A 13,602-nucleotide genomic window follows, 5' to 3' on the forward strand; every position below is an offset into this window, starting at 1 on the left:
AAGTAGTAATACAATTAATTATAAAAAAAAACCAAACAGAATATACATATATTAAGATAAAAATAAAACATAACCATGCATCAACATTTAACTATATGTGCAAATATGCCTATAAGTAACACAGCGTGTAGCTAACTGTCAGTGTCCTGAAAATGCAGTATGGCCCTCCTCTTCATCTGTAGTTTAGTCAATGGCACACTATGCTTTTGTTTTAAAAAGTGTATCTATGCTGCTCTGATTCACATTATACATTCAGACATGCTCTGTTGTCTAGCAGTAAGTGCCATGTTTAAGGGAACAGATTTTGTTCCCTTATCCACGCTGGTATTTAAATTCAGAATCCAGTCACATTCCTTGGTGCATTTTTACATTTGACTCCTCAGTTAGTGTACTAATGGAAGTGGCTCCGAGTCAGGTCTGATCACACTGCTGTTAGAACATGGAGAACCCAAACGCATTATGAACAACATGAAGTGCATAATATATGTGAGTAAATGTACGAGCTGACATTCATTGTGGGACATTCACTGCCCTCTCTCCTCCAACCTGCATGTCCTAACTGGTAAATGTCCAAACATGTGCTGAATATTAAATAGAGTTAGTGTATAGGACTCAACATGTCGGATGGTTAAACTTGCACACTATTAGTATATAGCTTGAAGAATGTATATGCTTTCAATATAGTGCCTTCTCACTATTCTAGGTCACCAAGGATTATGGATACATTTATAGAATTTAGCAAGAATACAAAACCACAGGTTCCTCTCCTACTATTCAATAAACTCAAAAGGCACAATAAGAAGGATTTTCCTTAAAAAAAACAATGTACAGCCTCCCACAAAAATAACCCCTCAATCATCACTTATGTATAAAGTGTGTGGCAGCATCTGAGACCCTGCCCTCTCTTTACTTTTCATTTTGCTGTGTTTGGGACGTTTCTGGGCATCAACCTCTATAAAACCGTAGCGAATCAAGTGGAAGGTCGTAAGCATCCAAGAGGAAGCTACAAAAATGTCAAGACACATTGCAGAAAAAAAAACTGCAAATATAGCGAGGCAAAATGCCAAGCGGACAAAGCTCGTTCCAAAACGCTGGAGAACACTGTAACCCTCGTAGAGGAGGGGCCAACTTTGACCAATCCTACTCATTGTGCCTTTAAAGTCAGTTCATTTAAGGAAGGTGCTTAAACTGAACTCCTCTTATACAAACTAAGAATAACACTAAGTAGATATACACTCAGTAACCAGAAAAATCAGCACTGTGTCAGACCATTTCTGGCTGCTACATTTGGCGGGACTCAAAGGAACTATAATAATAATAATAATAATAATAATAATAATAATAATAATAATAATAATAATAATAAATTGTATTTATAAAGCGCCTTTCAAAGCTAAAAGCAATCTCAAGGCACTAAAATACAGGACAACAACAAAAACAACAGACATAAGATCCATAAAACTGTGAGTGGAGGCCCCCCTGCATCCAGGTTCAGCTGGTATAAGGGGACTGAAATAGTGTAAGAGGTGTATTGCGGCAGGTCAATAACATCATTGTATTATGTAGTGACACACTATATCCACTTCTTCTGCAGTGACAGGGTTTCTATTTTTCTCATCACTGAATAAATGTAATACTGTTATGGTCTGACATCAGTAACATATACAGCACACTGAGTGGTGGCCAGCGCCACATGCTGGCACCTGACTGCAGCGTTTTAAGCTTCAACTTCGAGCCGACATTTCTTAGGACGCTTTCACACTGGGTTTGCGTTTTTGAATTTTGAACTTGAATCTGCCCGCCCTCCTCTGTCCTAAGCCTGCGGCTCAGATAGTTTTTCCAGTCTGTGCTAATGCTTTACTCATCAGCAGCTGCTGACCACTGTTGCCTGCAAAAAAAGTTTTGTGTCTGTTTTGACATGCAGGCGCAAAATGGAGAATAATGACAGAGAGATGTAACCATGAGCGAGTAGAGCGCAGCCACCTGTGTGGGCTGCAAAGAAGCAACAGTCGGGGATGAAGACACGTCTGCTAGTGTGAAAGCACCCTAAGTTATGAGGATCACTCATAACAATGTGCTCATTCTACAGAGACATGGACAAAAGAAAGCTATGTACATTGTAGTGCATGTTAATAAAATGACTGTGTAACTCTCATACTGGAGGCTAGCATGTGGACATAGTGATGAGTCAAACATTGGAAAGTAACATTTGACTTGAAATGTTTTTTCAGTGGATTTGAAGAGGCAACAAATTATTCATTATTACATAAGAAAACATGCAAAATCTTATCAACATATATTAGAAATGTTAAAGGGAAACTTTGATATTTTCAATCTGGACCCTATTCTCTAATGGGGACAACTATTTTTGAAATTGCTGCAGCCAGCCGCCGAGAAACAGGCTGAAATGTAATCCTCTGGGGAAATTAGGCACCGTACTTAGCTTAGGAAGACTTAGCTACTTATATGCTTAAAATAGTGGTGAATTAATTAAATGTGTAATGAAATGTGACTGCATGGAACTGCAGTTTATAATAACTAGTTTAAAATCTGCACTATGAGCAATGTCTTAGTAAATATACTAACGTGATGCCTTCAGTCATGAGGGATTCTAGCAGTGAACATTTTATCCAAAAATGTAAGAGTGGACATGCAGGAGGTGGATGGGGAACGACAGGACGTCCTGTGTGTGTCTATGAGTACTGATAGAAAGGTTGTTCGTCAGGTCTGAAGCCGTAGGCAGTAGCTGGGCGTCCAGGTGATGAGCTGGTCTGGTCGAAGACATCGCTGCCATCTCTGGAAGACAAAGACAGTCAAATCAACAGACAATCAGCTGGAGAGGATAAGAATTTATATGTAAATAAATACAAATAGGTAGTTTAAGTCTGATCCTAAATCTAGCTAAATTCAAATTGCATATTTGTGCGTACGTGTGCATGTGTGTGTGTGCATTGTCTGATGTTTTAAGATGTTTACGTTACCAGATAATCAATGCCTGGCAGTCTGCTCTTTACAGTTTACAGATAATCTTTAGGCAATAAGTTTGCTGGCCACATTCCCTTCTGATAGTTTGTGGGGGAAACTAGAATTACCGCCTCGCAGTTGTATGCCTCCGCCAACCAGTCATGTGGCAGTTTACATCTACCGTAATTTCCGGACTATAAGCCGCGACTTTTTCCCCATTTTGCGACCCTGCGGCTTATATAACAGTGCGGCTTATCTATGGATTTTTACAGCTAACGGCCACTAGGGGAATTCCTAAATCTATGGATTTTACAGGTTACAGTCCACCGGATGCAGGGAAAGAGCGCGCAAAAGTAGCGAGTGGTACGAGAGACAGACGGACATTACGAGAGCGAGGCAGTGTGTGAGACACCCTCATTATGGAAATATATATATTTATTTCGAGGAGTCTTATTTTGTTAAATATGCTTTTATGTTGATACTCCTGAAACCGGATACTCCTGAAACCGGCACTTTCTGGGGGTTCGCGCCACTTTTTCGGGAGACGGAAAGAAGGATACCCTGAAGAGAGGGGTGCATGTCCAAAAACCCCGACTGTGGAGTTACCGTATGATGATGACTTCCATGTGTTTCTTCTGTTTCAACGGTAATTTATGGACAAATTAAGGAAAACACCAACGGTCAGAGACAATAAATGCTGATTGAACAGGCAGAAGTTCTCCATCGTTATTTCCTGGTTCTACACAACACAACGCAGAGTCGATCGTGGTGTCAGCTACAGACCGGCTACATACACATCAGTCAATTTAGCGTCTGCGGCTTATAGCCCAGTGCGGCTTATATATGTACAAATTAGTCAATTTAGCGTCTGCGGCTTATAGTCAGGTGCGGTTTATAGTCCGAAAATGACGGTATATCTGTCCAAAATGTCAAAATGTCATCATTCTTTCCTAATAGACATTTGTGTAAAAGTGTCATAATTAGCCTATGAATTCTTGAGTTATGGCCAAAAACGTGTTTGGTGAGGTCACAGTGTCCTTGGTCTTTAACCATTTTTATCAGGTCATCCCTGAGTCCAAGTGGACATTAGTGCCAAAGTTTCCCTCCAGACGTTCCTGAGAGGTCGCATTCATGAGAATGTGCTGAATGGACAACACGCCCAGCCTCAGTTATCTCCAGGTGGGAAAGCACTTTCTGACATTTTTCCTAACTGCTGGTACAGTTTAAGCTGGTGAATATATTTTTCTTTAACCCAAACCAGTTTATCATGTTTCTGGTGTATGTTAACTCACCCTGTATGGTGCAAGTCTCCATTTTGAGGCTGTAGGTCATTGAAGAAATCTGGGCTGACTGAACCTTCTGCTGGAGTTATTCCATCTACACACACACACACAACACAACACAACACAACACAACACACACACACACACACACACACACACACACACACACACACACACACACACACACACACACACACACACACACACACACACACACACACACACACACACACACTGGTCTCATAAGAAAATAAGACAATCCACACTGACACCAACAACTTGATTGTTGGTGAATAAATAAAACAATATATTTAAATGTGAGTTTCCTTCCTGTAAATTTCGCATGTAGTCAACTTTAAAACTATTATTGCCGCTGAATGCATGATAGTTTTAGTCAGCCTGGAGAGGACAATCTAGTACCATCCAAATGCTGGTAAAAACATGCAAGTGGCTGGTAGATTTGCATCACTCAAAAGCTAAAAAAAACTGTAGTAATCGATTTAGTGGCTGGTATAACCTGAACATTCACTAGATCAGGGGTGCCCACACTTTTTTGGCTTGTGAGCTACTTTTAAAATGACCAGGTCTAAGTGATCTACCTGTATGCTGCGACAGGGAGGACGGGACGGGGGGTGCTGTGCTGTCTGAGGTTCATGCGACGGGGGGGCACTTGAATTTCGTATATGTATATACGGTGCACGATCTACCCACACTACACTCGATCGCAATCGACCTTTTGGGCATCCCTGCACTAGACATTTGGCCGTTTGACAAAAATAGTAATTTTGCACCCTGCATTATGGTGAAAAACAAATGTACTGAAACCAGCACGAGGATCTGTTGGTACAACAACTTCAAAGATTGTGGTTCACTTGATAATTCAGAATAGAAGATAAAATGACCAGCATGTGTTTTGCATGCATGTGTACCTGCGCTATAGAACAGGTCAGTCCTGTCGTTGTCGTTGTCATACAGATAAGGTTCAGACTCATCAGCTTGGCGACTCTCGACCATCTCCAACCACTGGTTGTTATGGAAACGGAACTTCTCCGACTGAATTTTCCTGCCCCACTCCTCATCGTACTCCTGGAAGATGAGGGAATGAAGAATAGGATAAAGAAGTTAGAGAACAGCCTACAGAAAAATACAAAGAAATGACTCTGATGTGTTACTGTGTTTGTGTTCGACTTACAGCAATAATATCCAGGGTGTTGTCACACACTTTTCTGATCTCAGCATTCTTGTCATGCATCAGGTCGATCAGGTAGGCTGGAGCTTCTATGGAGAAGGTTAAAGAAAGAAATTCTGGTGGCTTGAGATTTTACAGTGTGTAAAAATGTTCTCACTCAGAAGCTGTAAACCCAGCTACAAGATTCTCATCATTCATCTTTAAATCTAAGCTGGACAGAGTGCACAGTGGGAAGGATACGGGTGTCTTTGATGATGACGTCACGTGTAGCTTGGTGAAACACCATCTGATAGAAGACGTAGACAATCTGACACACAAACTCATCATCCTCCTGTTGGGCTACATTCAACAAACACAAGAACATATGGAAAGCAGGTTTAATTAAGTAGTAGCTCTTAGCATGTTTCACATTGTCTGTGAGCACTATTAAAAAAAAAAAAAAAAAAATGATAGTTAGAAATTAATAGGCATGTCTATAGTCAACCAGAGCATATTTTTGACAGGTTAATTTACAGTCTACAGATTATTTTAACATGGGTGCAGAAAGGAAGCAGGTGTGCTCATGTAAACCAATTGGGCTGTTCAGACAGGACATGTGTGTTTGTGTCCAGCTGCGACGCTCTCAGAATGAATTAAAGAACAGGCGAGAAAGCAGGCTAATGAGTATTAAAAACATTTTAATTCATTCAGTTGCATCATCTGATCAGCCTTTTAAAAGACCAACAATGAAACTATTGAGGATTAATATAACAATAGCGATCGGTGGCTGATCGATTGGAGCACCAGACCTGATTAATCTGCAGCAATAAACTTCAGCAACGCCAATATAAAATAAAAGGCAAGACATTTCCAACACAAAACATTACAATTTTTGCTCCTCTAAATGATGTAGCACTTTGAAATGCGACACCAAAGCTCATTGAGTCAATGTCGCGCCGGAGGAAAAGGAAAGCGCCATTTTGCAGTGGGGTTTTTCTTTAAAAATTAACCAGTTAGTTACCGGTTAATAGATGTCGGGCTATCGAAAGAAAGAATTAACCGAAACTCTAACCATGACTTCATTGGGTTTTTGAATTTAAGCAAGAAAAGGGATTGCCGTTTCAGATGTCATCGTTAAGAGAGTGTGAGTGTATTTTGGAGTACATCTGTACCTCACAACCTTTACACAACAGAGCACACCGTTTGAGATTCTGAAAATTCGAAATCTCAAACGGTGTGTAAACATTTATCACTCGCTGTGTTCACGAGTCTAAAACACAACATCTTGAAATAAACCACAGCTGTGTGTGTATGTTACCATTCAGTAGCTCGATAAGAGCAGGAATAATGCCAGATTTAGCCAACATGGCGGCACAGGCGTCATCCATGGAAACTGTTCCGATCATTATCACCACTTCCAGGATGAGGTCATCCTCTGCTGAGCCTAAAACACACAAAGCACAAGAACTGAGCATATTGAGCCAAATCAGGTAGTTTTGGTGAGCATATACTAGAGCCTGACTGATGTACCTGGTTTAAGTCTGTCTTTGAGGTAGGGTACCAGGTTGTACTCCTTCAGCACCAACTCCCAGTCCAGGTCAGGGATGGTGAGGTTGGCCAGCGTCCCCAGACACTCCAGAACCCACTCCTCCTCTTCCTCTGCACGGATCTCTGCTGCCAGGTCACCAACATAGTCCTGACAGACACAGAAGAGATCATTCACATCATGGCACTAAAACCCTCCAGTCAAATAAAAGACTGCTTCTACTGTTGGACTGCTACCACTTACACAAATACCAATACTAATCCTTAGAACAATACTTGGTCAAAACCTCAGTTTTTGGGAGTAGTTAATTTATTTTTGTTGAGTATTTATAACTCACTATGAAAACTGGTTTGGTCAGTCCGTCATGTTGTGAGATGTTTCTGATCATCTTCATCAGAAGGCAGTCTTTCATCTTCAGAGCTCTCTTCATAAGCATCTTCAACCCATTTCCTACAGACAGACAGCAAAAACAAACAGAGACTCCTGTATATTAAAACAGAAGTATTGTTTTTCCACAAACAATTCAAATGAATAGGGTCAAACACACACAACTCTCGTTTGGCAAGAATCCAAGTCAAGACTCAACTCAATAGTAACACCAGCACTGACAGACAGTGGAAGATCTAAAAAATGTCAGTAGTCTGGAGGAATTCACAGAGACAGTGAGCCATTATGTCAGTGGTACTCATTGTGCGGCTCGCCAAGCTTTAATTGGTGGCTCGCGTGGCAGGAGGCTAAATAAAGGGGTGATAGATATGATTATGCAGTCAATACAGATTTCATAAAAACAAGCAGGGCTATTACATACAACCCATCAAAAAACTGAAAGTGTCTGCTCTATATCTCTCTATCTCTATCTATATAGATATAGATCTAGAGATATAGATATATATATTTCTATATCTATATCTATATATATATATATAGATATAGAGATATAGATATATATATATAGATATAGATCTAGAGATATATATATATATATATATATATATATTTCTAGATCTATATATATATATATATATATATATATAATATATATATATATAAATATATAGATCTAGAAATATATATATATATATATATATATAGATATAGATCTAGAAATATATATCTCTAGATCTATATATATATATACATATATATAGATATAGATCTAGAAATATATATATATATATATATATATATATATATATTTCTATATCTATATATATATAGATATAGAAATATATATATATATCTATATCTTTCTATATCTATATATCTATATATTTCTATATCTATATCTATATATATATATATACATATATATATATATATATATATATATATATATATATATATATAGATATAAAACGACTTCATGAAAGAAAGGAAAAGGAAAGGAGAGACCCTGCCCGGAGGAAGCCCGGGGCCCCCGTCTGGAGCCAGGCCCAGAGGGAGGGCCCGACAGCGAGCGCCTGGTGGCCGGGTTTGCCACGGAGCCCGGTCGGGCACAGCCCGAAGAAGCTACGTGGTGCCTCCCATCCATCCATCCTGTGGGCCCACCACTCATGGGAAAAACCGCTGGGGTCGGGTGCGCTGTCACATGGGTGGCAGTGATGGTCAGGGACCTCGACGGACCAGACCCGGGCAGCAGAGGCTGGCTCTGGGGACGTGGAACGTCACCTCTCTGTGGGGGAAGGAGCCGGAACTAGTGCGGGAGGTGGATCGCTACCAGTTGGATCTGGTGGGGCTTACCTCCACGCACAGTCTTGGCTCTGGAACCGTACTCCTGGATAGGGGTTGGACTCTATTCTTCTCCGGAGTTGCCCAAGGTGTGAGGCGTCGGGCCGGGGTGGGGATACTCACTAGCCCCCGGCTGAGCGCCGCTACGTTGGAGTTTATCCCGGTGGACGAGAGGGTCGCCTCCCTACGCCTCCGGGTTATGGGGGGGAAAACTCTGACTGTTGTTTGTGCCTATGCCCCAAACCGCAGTTCTGAGTATTCGGCCTTCTTGGAGACCCTGAATGGAGCCCTGCAGGGGGCTCCAGTAGGGGACTCCGTAGTCTTGCTGGGAGACTTCAACGCACACGTGGGAAACGATGGAGACACCTGGAGAGGCGTGATTGGGAGGAAGGGCCTCCCTGATCTAAACCCGAACGGTCGTTTGTTGTTGGACTTCTGTGCTAGCCATGGAATGGCCATAACAAACACCATGTTCGAACATAAGGATGCTCATAAGTGCACGTGGTACCAGAGCACCCTAGGCCAAAGGTCAATGATCGATTTCGTAATCGTATCATCTGACCTGAGGCCGCATGTTTTGGACACTCGGGTGAAGAGAGGGGCGGAGCTGTCGACTGATCACCATCTGGTGGTGAGTTGGATCAAGGGGTGGGGGAAGACTCTGGACAGACCTGGTAAACCCAAACGGGTAGTGCGGGTGAACTGGGAACGTCTGGAGGAAGCCCCTGTCCTGGGGATCTTTAACTCACACCTCCGGCGGAGCTTTTCAGCCATCCCTGTGGAGGTTGGGGGCATTGAACCTGAGTGGGCGATGTTCAAAACCTCTATTGCTGAAGCTGCGGTGATGAGCTGTGGTCTCAAGGTCTTAGGTGCCTCAAGGGGCGGTAACCCTCGAACACCGTGGTGGACCCCGGTGGTCAGGGAAGCCGTCCGACTGAAGAAGGAGTCCTTCCGGGTTATGTTATCCGGGTGGACTCCGGAAACAGTTGCAGGGTATCGAAGGACTAGAAGGGCGGCAGCTTCTGCCGTGTCAGAGGCAAAGCAGCGGGTGTGGGAGAAGTTCGGAGAAGCTATGGAGAAGGACTTTCGGTCGGCACCAAGGTGCTTCTGGAAAACCATCCGGCACCTCAGGAGGGGGAAGCGAGTAACCATCCAAGCTGTGTACAGCAAGGGTGGGACCCTGCTGACTTCAACTGAGAAGGTTATCGGCCGGTGGAAGGAGCACTTTGAGGAACTCCTGAATCCGACTAACACGCCCTCTATGGTTGAGGCAGAGCTGGAAGCTGATGGGGGATCATCGTCAATTTCCCTGATGGAAGTCACTGAGGTAGTCAAACAACTCCACAGTGGCAAAGCCGCAGGGGTTGATGAGATCCGTCCAGAAATGCTGAAGGCTTTGGGTGTTGAGGGGCTGTCTTGGTTGACACGCCTCGTCAACATTGCGTGGAAGTCTGGGACAGTGCCTAGGGGTTGGCAGACCGGGGTGGTGGTTCCCCTATTTAAAAAGGGGGACCAGAGAGTGTGTGCCAACTACAGGGGTATCACACTTCTCAGCCTCCCTGGTAAAGTCTACTCCAAGGTACTGGAAAGGAGGGTTCGGCCGGTAGTCGAACCTCTGATTGAAGAGGAACAATGCGGATTCCGTCCTGGTCGTGGAACAACGGACCAACTCTTCACTCTCGCAAGGATCCTGGAGGGGGCCTGGGAGTACGCCCATCCCGTCTACATGTATTTTGTGGATCTGGAGAAGGCGTATGACCGGGTCCCCCGGGTGATACTGTGGGAGGTGCTGCGGGAGTATGGGGTGAGGGGGTCACTTTTGAGGGCCATCCAATCCCTGTACGCCCAAAGCGAGAGTTGTGTCCGGATACTCGGCAGTAAGTCGGACTCGTTTCCCGTGAATGTTGGCCTCCGCCAGGGCTGCGCTTTATCACCAATCCTGTTCGTGATTTTCATGGATAGGATATCGAGGCGTAGTCGTGGAGGAGAGGGGTTGCAGTTCGGTGACCTGAGGATCTCATCGCTGCTCTTTGCAGATGATGTGGTCCTTATGGCATCATCGGTCTGTGACCTTCAACAGTCACTGGATCGGTTCGCAGCCGAGTGTGAAGCGGTTGGGATGAGGATCAGCACCTCCAAATCTGAGGCCATGGCTCTCAGCAGGAAACCGGTGGATTGCCTACTCCGGGTAGGGAATAAGCCATTACCCCAAGTGAAGGAGTTCAAGTACCTCGGGGTCTTGTTCGCGAGTGAGGGGACAATGGAGCGAGAGATTGGCCGGAGAATCGGAGCAGCGGGGGCGGTATTACAGTCACTTTACCGCACCGTTGTGACGAAAAGAGAGCTGAGCCAGAAGGCAAAGCTCTCAATCTACCGGTCGATCTTCGTTCCTACCCTCACCTATGGTCATGAAGGCTGGGTCATGACCGAAAGAACGAGATCACGGGTACAAGCGGCCGAAATGGGTTTTCTCAGACGGGTGGCTGGCGTCTCCCTTAGAGATAGGGTGAGAAGCTCAGCCATCCGTGAGAGACTCGGAGTAGAGCCGCTGCTCCTTTACGTTGAAAGGAGCCAGTTGAGGTGGTTCGGGCATCTAGTAAGGATGCCACCTGGGCGCCTCCCTAGGGAGGTGTTCCAGGCACGTCCAGCTGGGAGGAGACCCCGGGGAAGACCCAGGACTCGGTGGAGAGATTATATCTCCTCATTGGCCTGGGAACGCCTCAGGATCCCCCAGTCGGAGCTGGAGGATGTGGCCCGGAGAAGGGAAGATTGGGGTTCCTTACTGGAGCTGCTGCCCCCGCGACCCGATTCCGGATAAGCGGTAGACGATGGATGGATGGATGGATATATATATATATAGATATAGATATATATATAGAAATAATATATAATAATAATTGTTAAAAGATGCAAATATAGACTAGATATTTAAACTTGCTCAGCGGAACACTGATATCTCTAGATCTATATATATATATATATATATATATATATATATATATATATATATTATATATATATATATATATATATATATATATATATATATATATATATATATATATATATATATATATCTATCTATCTATCTATCTATCTATCTATATATATATATATATATATATATATATATATATATCTATATATATATATATATATATATATATTATATATATATATATATATATATATATATATATATATAGATCTAGAATATATATATATATATATATATATATATATATATATATATATATATATAGATATATATATATATATATATATATATATATATATATATTCTATAGATAGATAGATATATATATATATATATATATATATATAGAAATAATATCAGCACTACAATGGTGAATGTGCTCTTGAACGGGTAGATACATGGTGGTCTAGTATAGAAAAAATAAACGTACGGTAATTAAAAATATGTTATCATAAGCATTCTTACGAATATGGACATTTGCTAAAAAATCATTTATAATCGCTAAATTTGAACATTTAAATTGGAGGATACTACGACCAACCTGGCACTTCATACTCGCGTTAGCTTGGCTACGAGCCATACAAGAAGAGCATAGGAATATTCAAGAAAAGTGTACAGAGGAGTTTTTATTTGTCCTCCACGAGTCGAACCCTTTGTGCTTAATATACAAACAGACCCGCTCTGTTTTCAAGCGAAGTCATTTGGAGCCGCATTTCCAAACGACACATCCAAAATTCAACGAAATTTACGCATCTGGAAGGGAAATTAGGAAAAAACTAAAATAGAGCAGCTTTCTTCTTCTCTTTCTGGACAACAAAGGCTCATACACATGACAACTAATACAGCTGAACGATTAACTGAGGCATCTTTTGAGATCGCATGGATTTTGGCTCGGGCAAAAAAAGAAAACCTTTTCAGACTCAGAAATTGTGAAACACTGCTTTTTGTCTTCAGCAGAAATATTGTTTTAAGGTAATTAAGTAATTATAATTATTAAGATAATCCTGCTTTTAATTAATTTATTGGTTGACTACATTGCATGTTGTATGTTTTGGGTGGGATGACAGATTAATAAGCAGACATGCTTTTTATGACTGGAAAAGAAAGTGGCTCTCCTATTGACTTTGTCCTATCAATGTAAAAAATCATGTAAGAAATAGTGAAGATCAATGTGTTATGTGGTCATAAAAAGCAGCTCAGATAAATATACCTTCACACATCAGTTGTGCGTTCCTCTTGTTAGCAGCCAGGTTGATGCAGATGGAGAGGAGCTCAGCTTCGGTTTCCTCCTCACCGTGCTCATACAGCATTTGCATTAGCTAGATACAGACACAAAGACACATAAAATTTCACTGTGACTTTGAAACTATCAAAGCCTGTATTAATGTTGACGTTAACATTTCATATTCTTTAGGTTAGTTTAAAGTGTCTTTCAGTAGATTATAAATTGTACCTGAGGTATGCAGTCAGTGTAAACAAACATTCCCTTAAAGCGGTCGTCGATGCTGATGTGATACAGGATACGCATGGCTACCTGACGGCTGTTCTCATCACCTGCATGACAACAAACATACGCGAACATCCGTCAAGATATTTGTATACTCATTCCTTGTCCCACTGGACTTGCAGAAATATAAGTTAGTTTTTCTAAGCGATGTACTGCTGTGGACAGGGGCAGCACCTAAAAGAAAGGTCCACCAATGAAAATCCAAATAACTTTAAGTGTTCTTTATACATAATATTTTCACAGCTTTACCTTGCTGTGAGACTGTTGAGTTGTACAGTCTGTGTTTCCAACAGGGAACTGAAGCAATTATCTACAGGTTTGCTCCTGCCCAAGCCACCAGCAACTCCCATGATCTGCGATGTAATATTACTGTACATTGAGTCTGGTGGCTTTGGCGACAGCATAGAT

The 13,602-nt window shown here is 42.1% G+C and overlaps 1 protein-coding gene across 1 annotated transcript; it reads right to left on the minus strand.

The window, feature by feature from the left end:
* Positions 1-1,354: 1,354 nt before the first annotated feature.
* On the minus strand, positions 1,355-13,290 carry LOC115022956 (kinesin-associated protein 3-like). The gene is made up of 10 exons (XM_029454078.1): positions 13,141-13,290; positions 12,898-13,006; positions 7,299-7,411; positions 6,946-7,111; positions 6,734-6,859; positions 5,677-5,775; positions 5,440-5,525; positions 5,177-5,333; positions 4,257-4,341; positions 1,355-2,796 (listed from the first exon to the last, which is right to left on the minus strand). The coding sequence occupies exons 1-10, from the start codon at positions 13,267-13,269 to the stop codon at positions 2,694-2,696; spliced, it is 1,173 nt and encodes a 390-aa protein (XP_029309938.1). The 5' UTR covers positions 13,270-13,290; the 3' UTR covers positions 1,355-2,693.
* Between the last annotated feature and the right edge of the window lie 312 nt (positions 13,291-13,602).

This window comes from Cottoperca gobio, chromosome 17 (genome assembly GCF_900634415.1).
Source record: "Cottoperca gobio chromosome 17, fCotGob3.1, whole genome shotgun sequence".
Classification (NCBI taxonomy): domain Eukaryota; kingdom Metazoa; phylum Chordata; class Actinopteri; order Perciformes; family Bovichtidae; genus Cottoperca; species Cottoperca gobio.

Coding starts and splice junctions, on each gene's coding strand:
- LOC115022956 (XM_029454078.1), bottom strand. CDS start 13,269: ATGTTCGCGTATGTTTGTTGTCATGCAGGTGATGAGAACAGCCGTCAG. Junction 7,412..12,897: donor CGCACAACTGATGTGTGAAG/GTATATTTATCT, acceptor GTCTGTCTGTAG/GAAATGGGTTGAAGATGCTT. Junction 7,112..7,298: donor TGACCAAACCAGTTTTCATA/GTGAGTTATAAA, acceptor TGTGTCTGTCAG/GACTATGTTGGTGACCTGGC.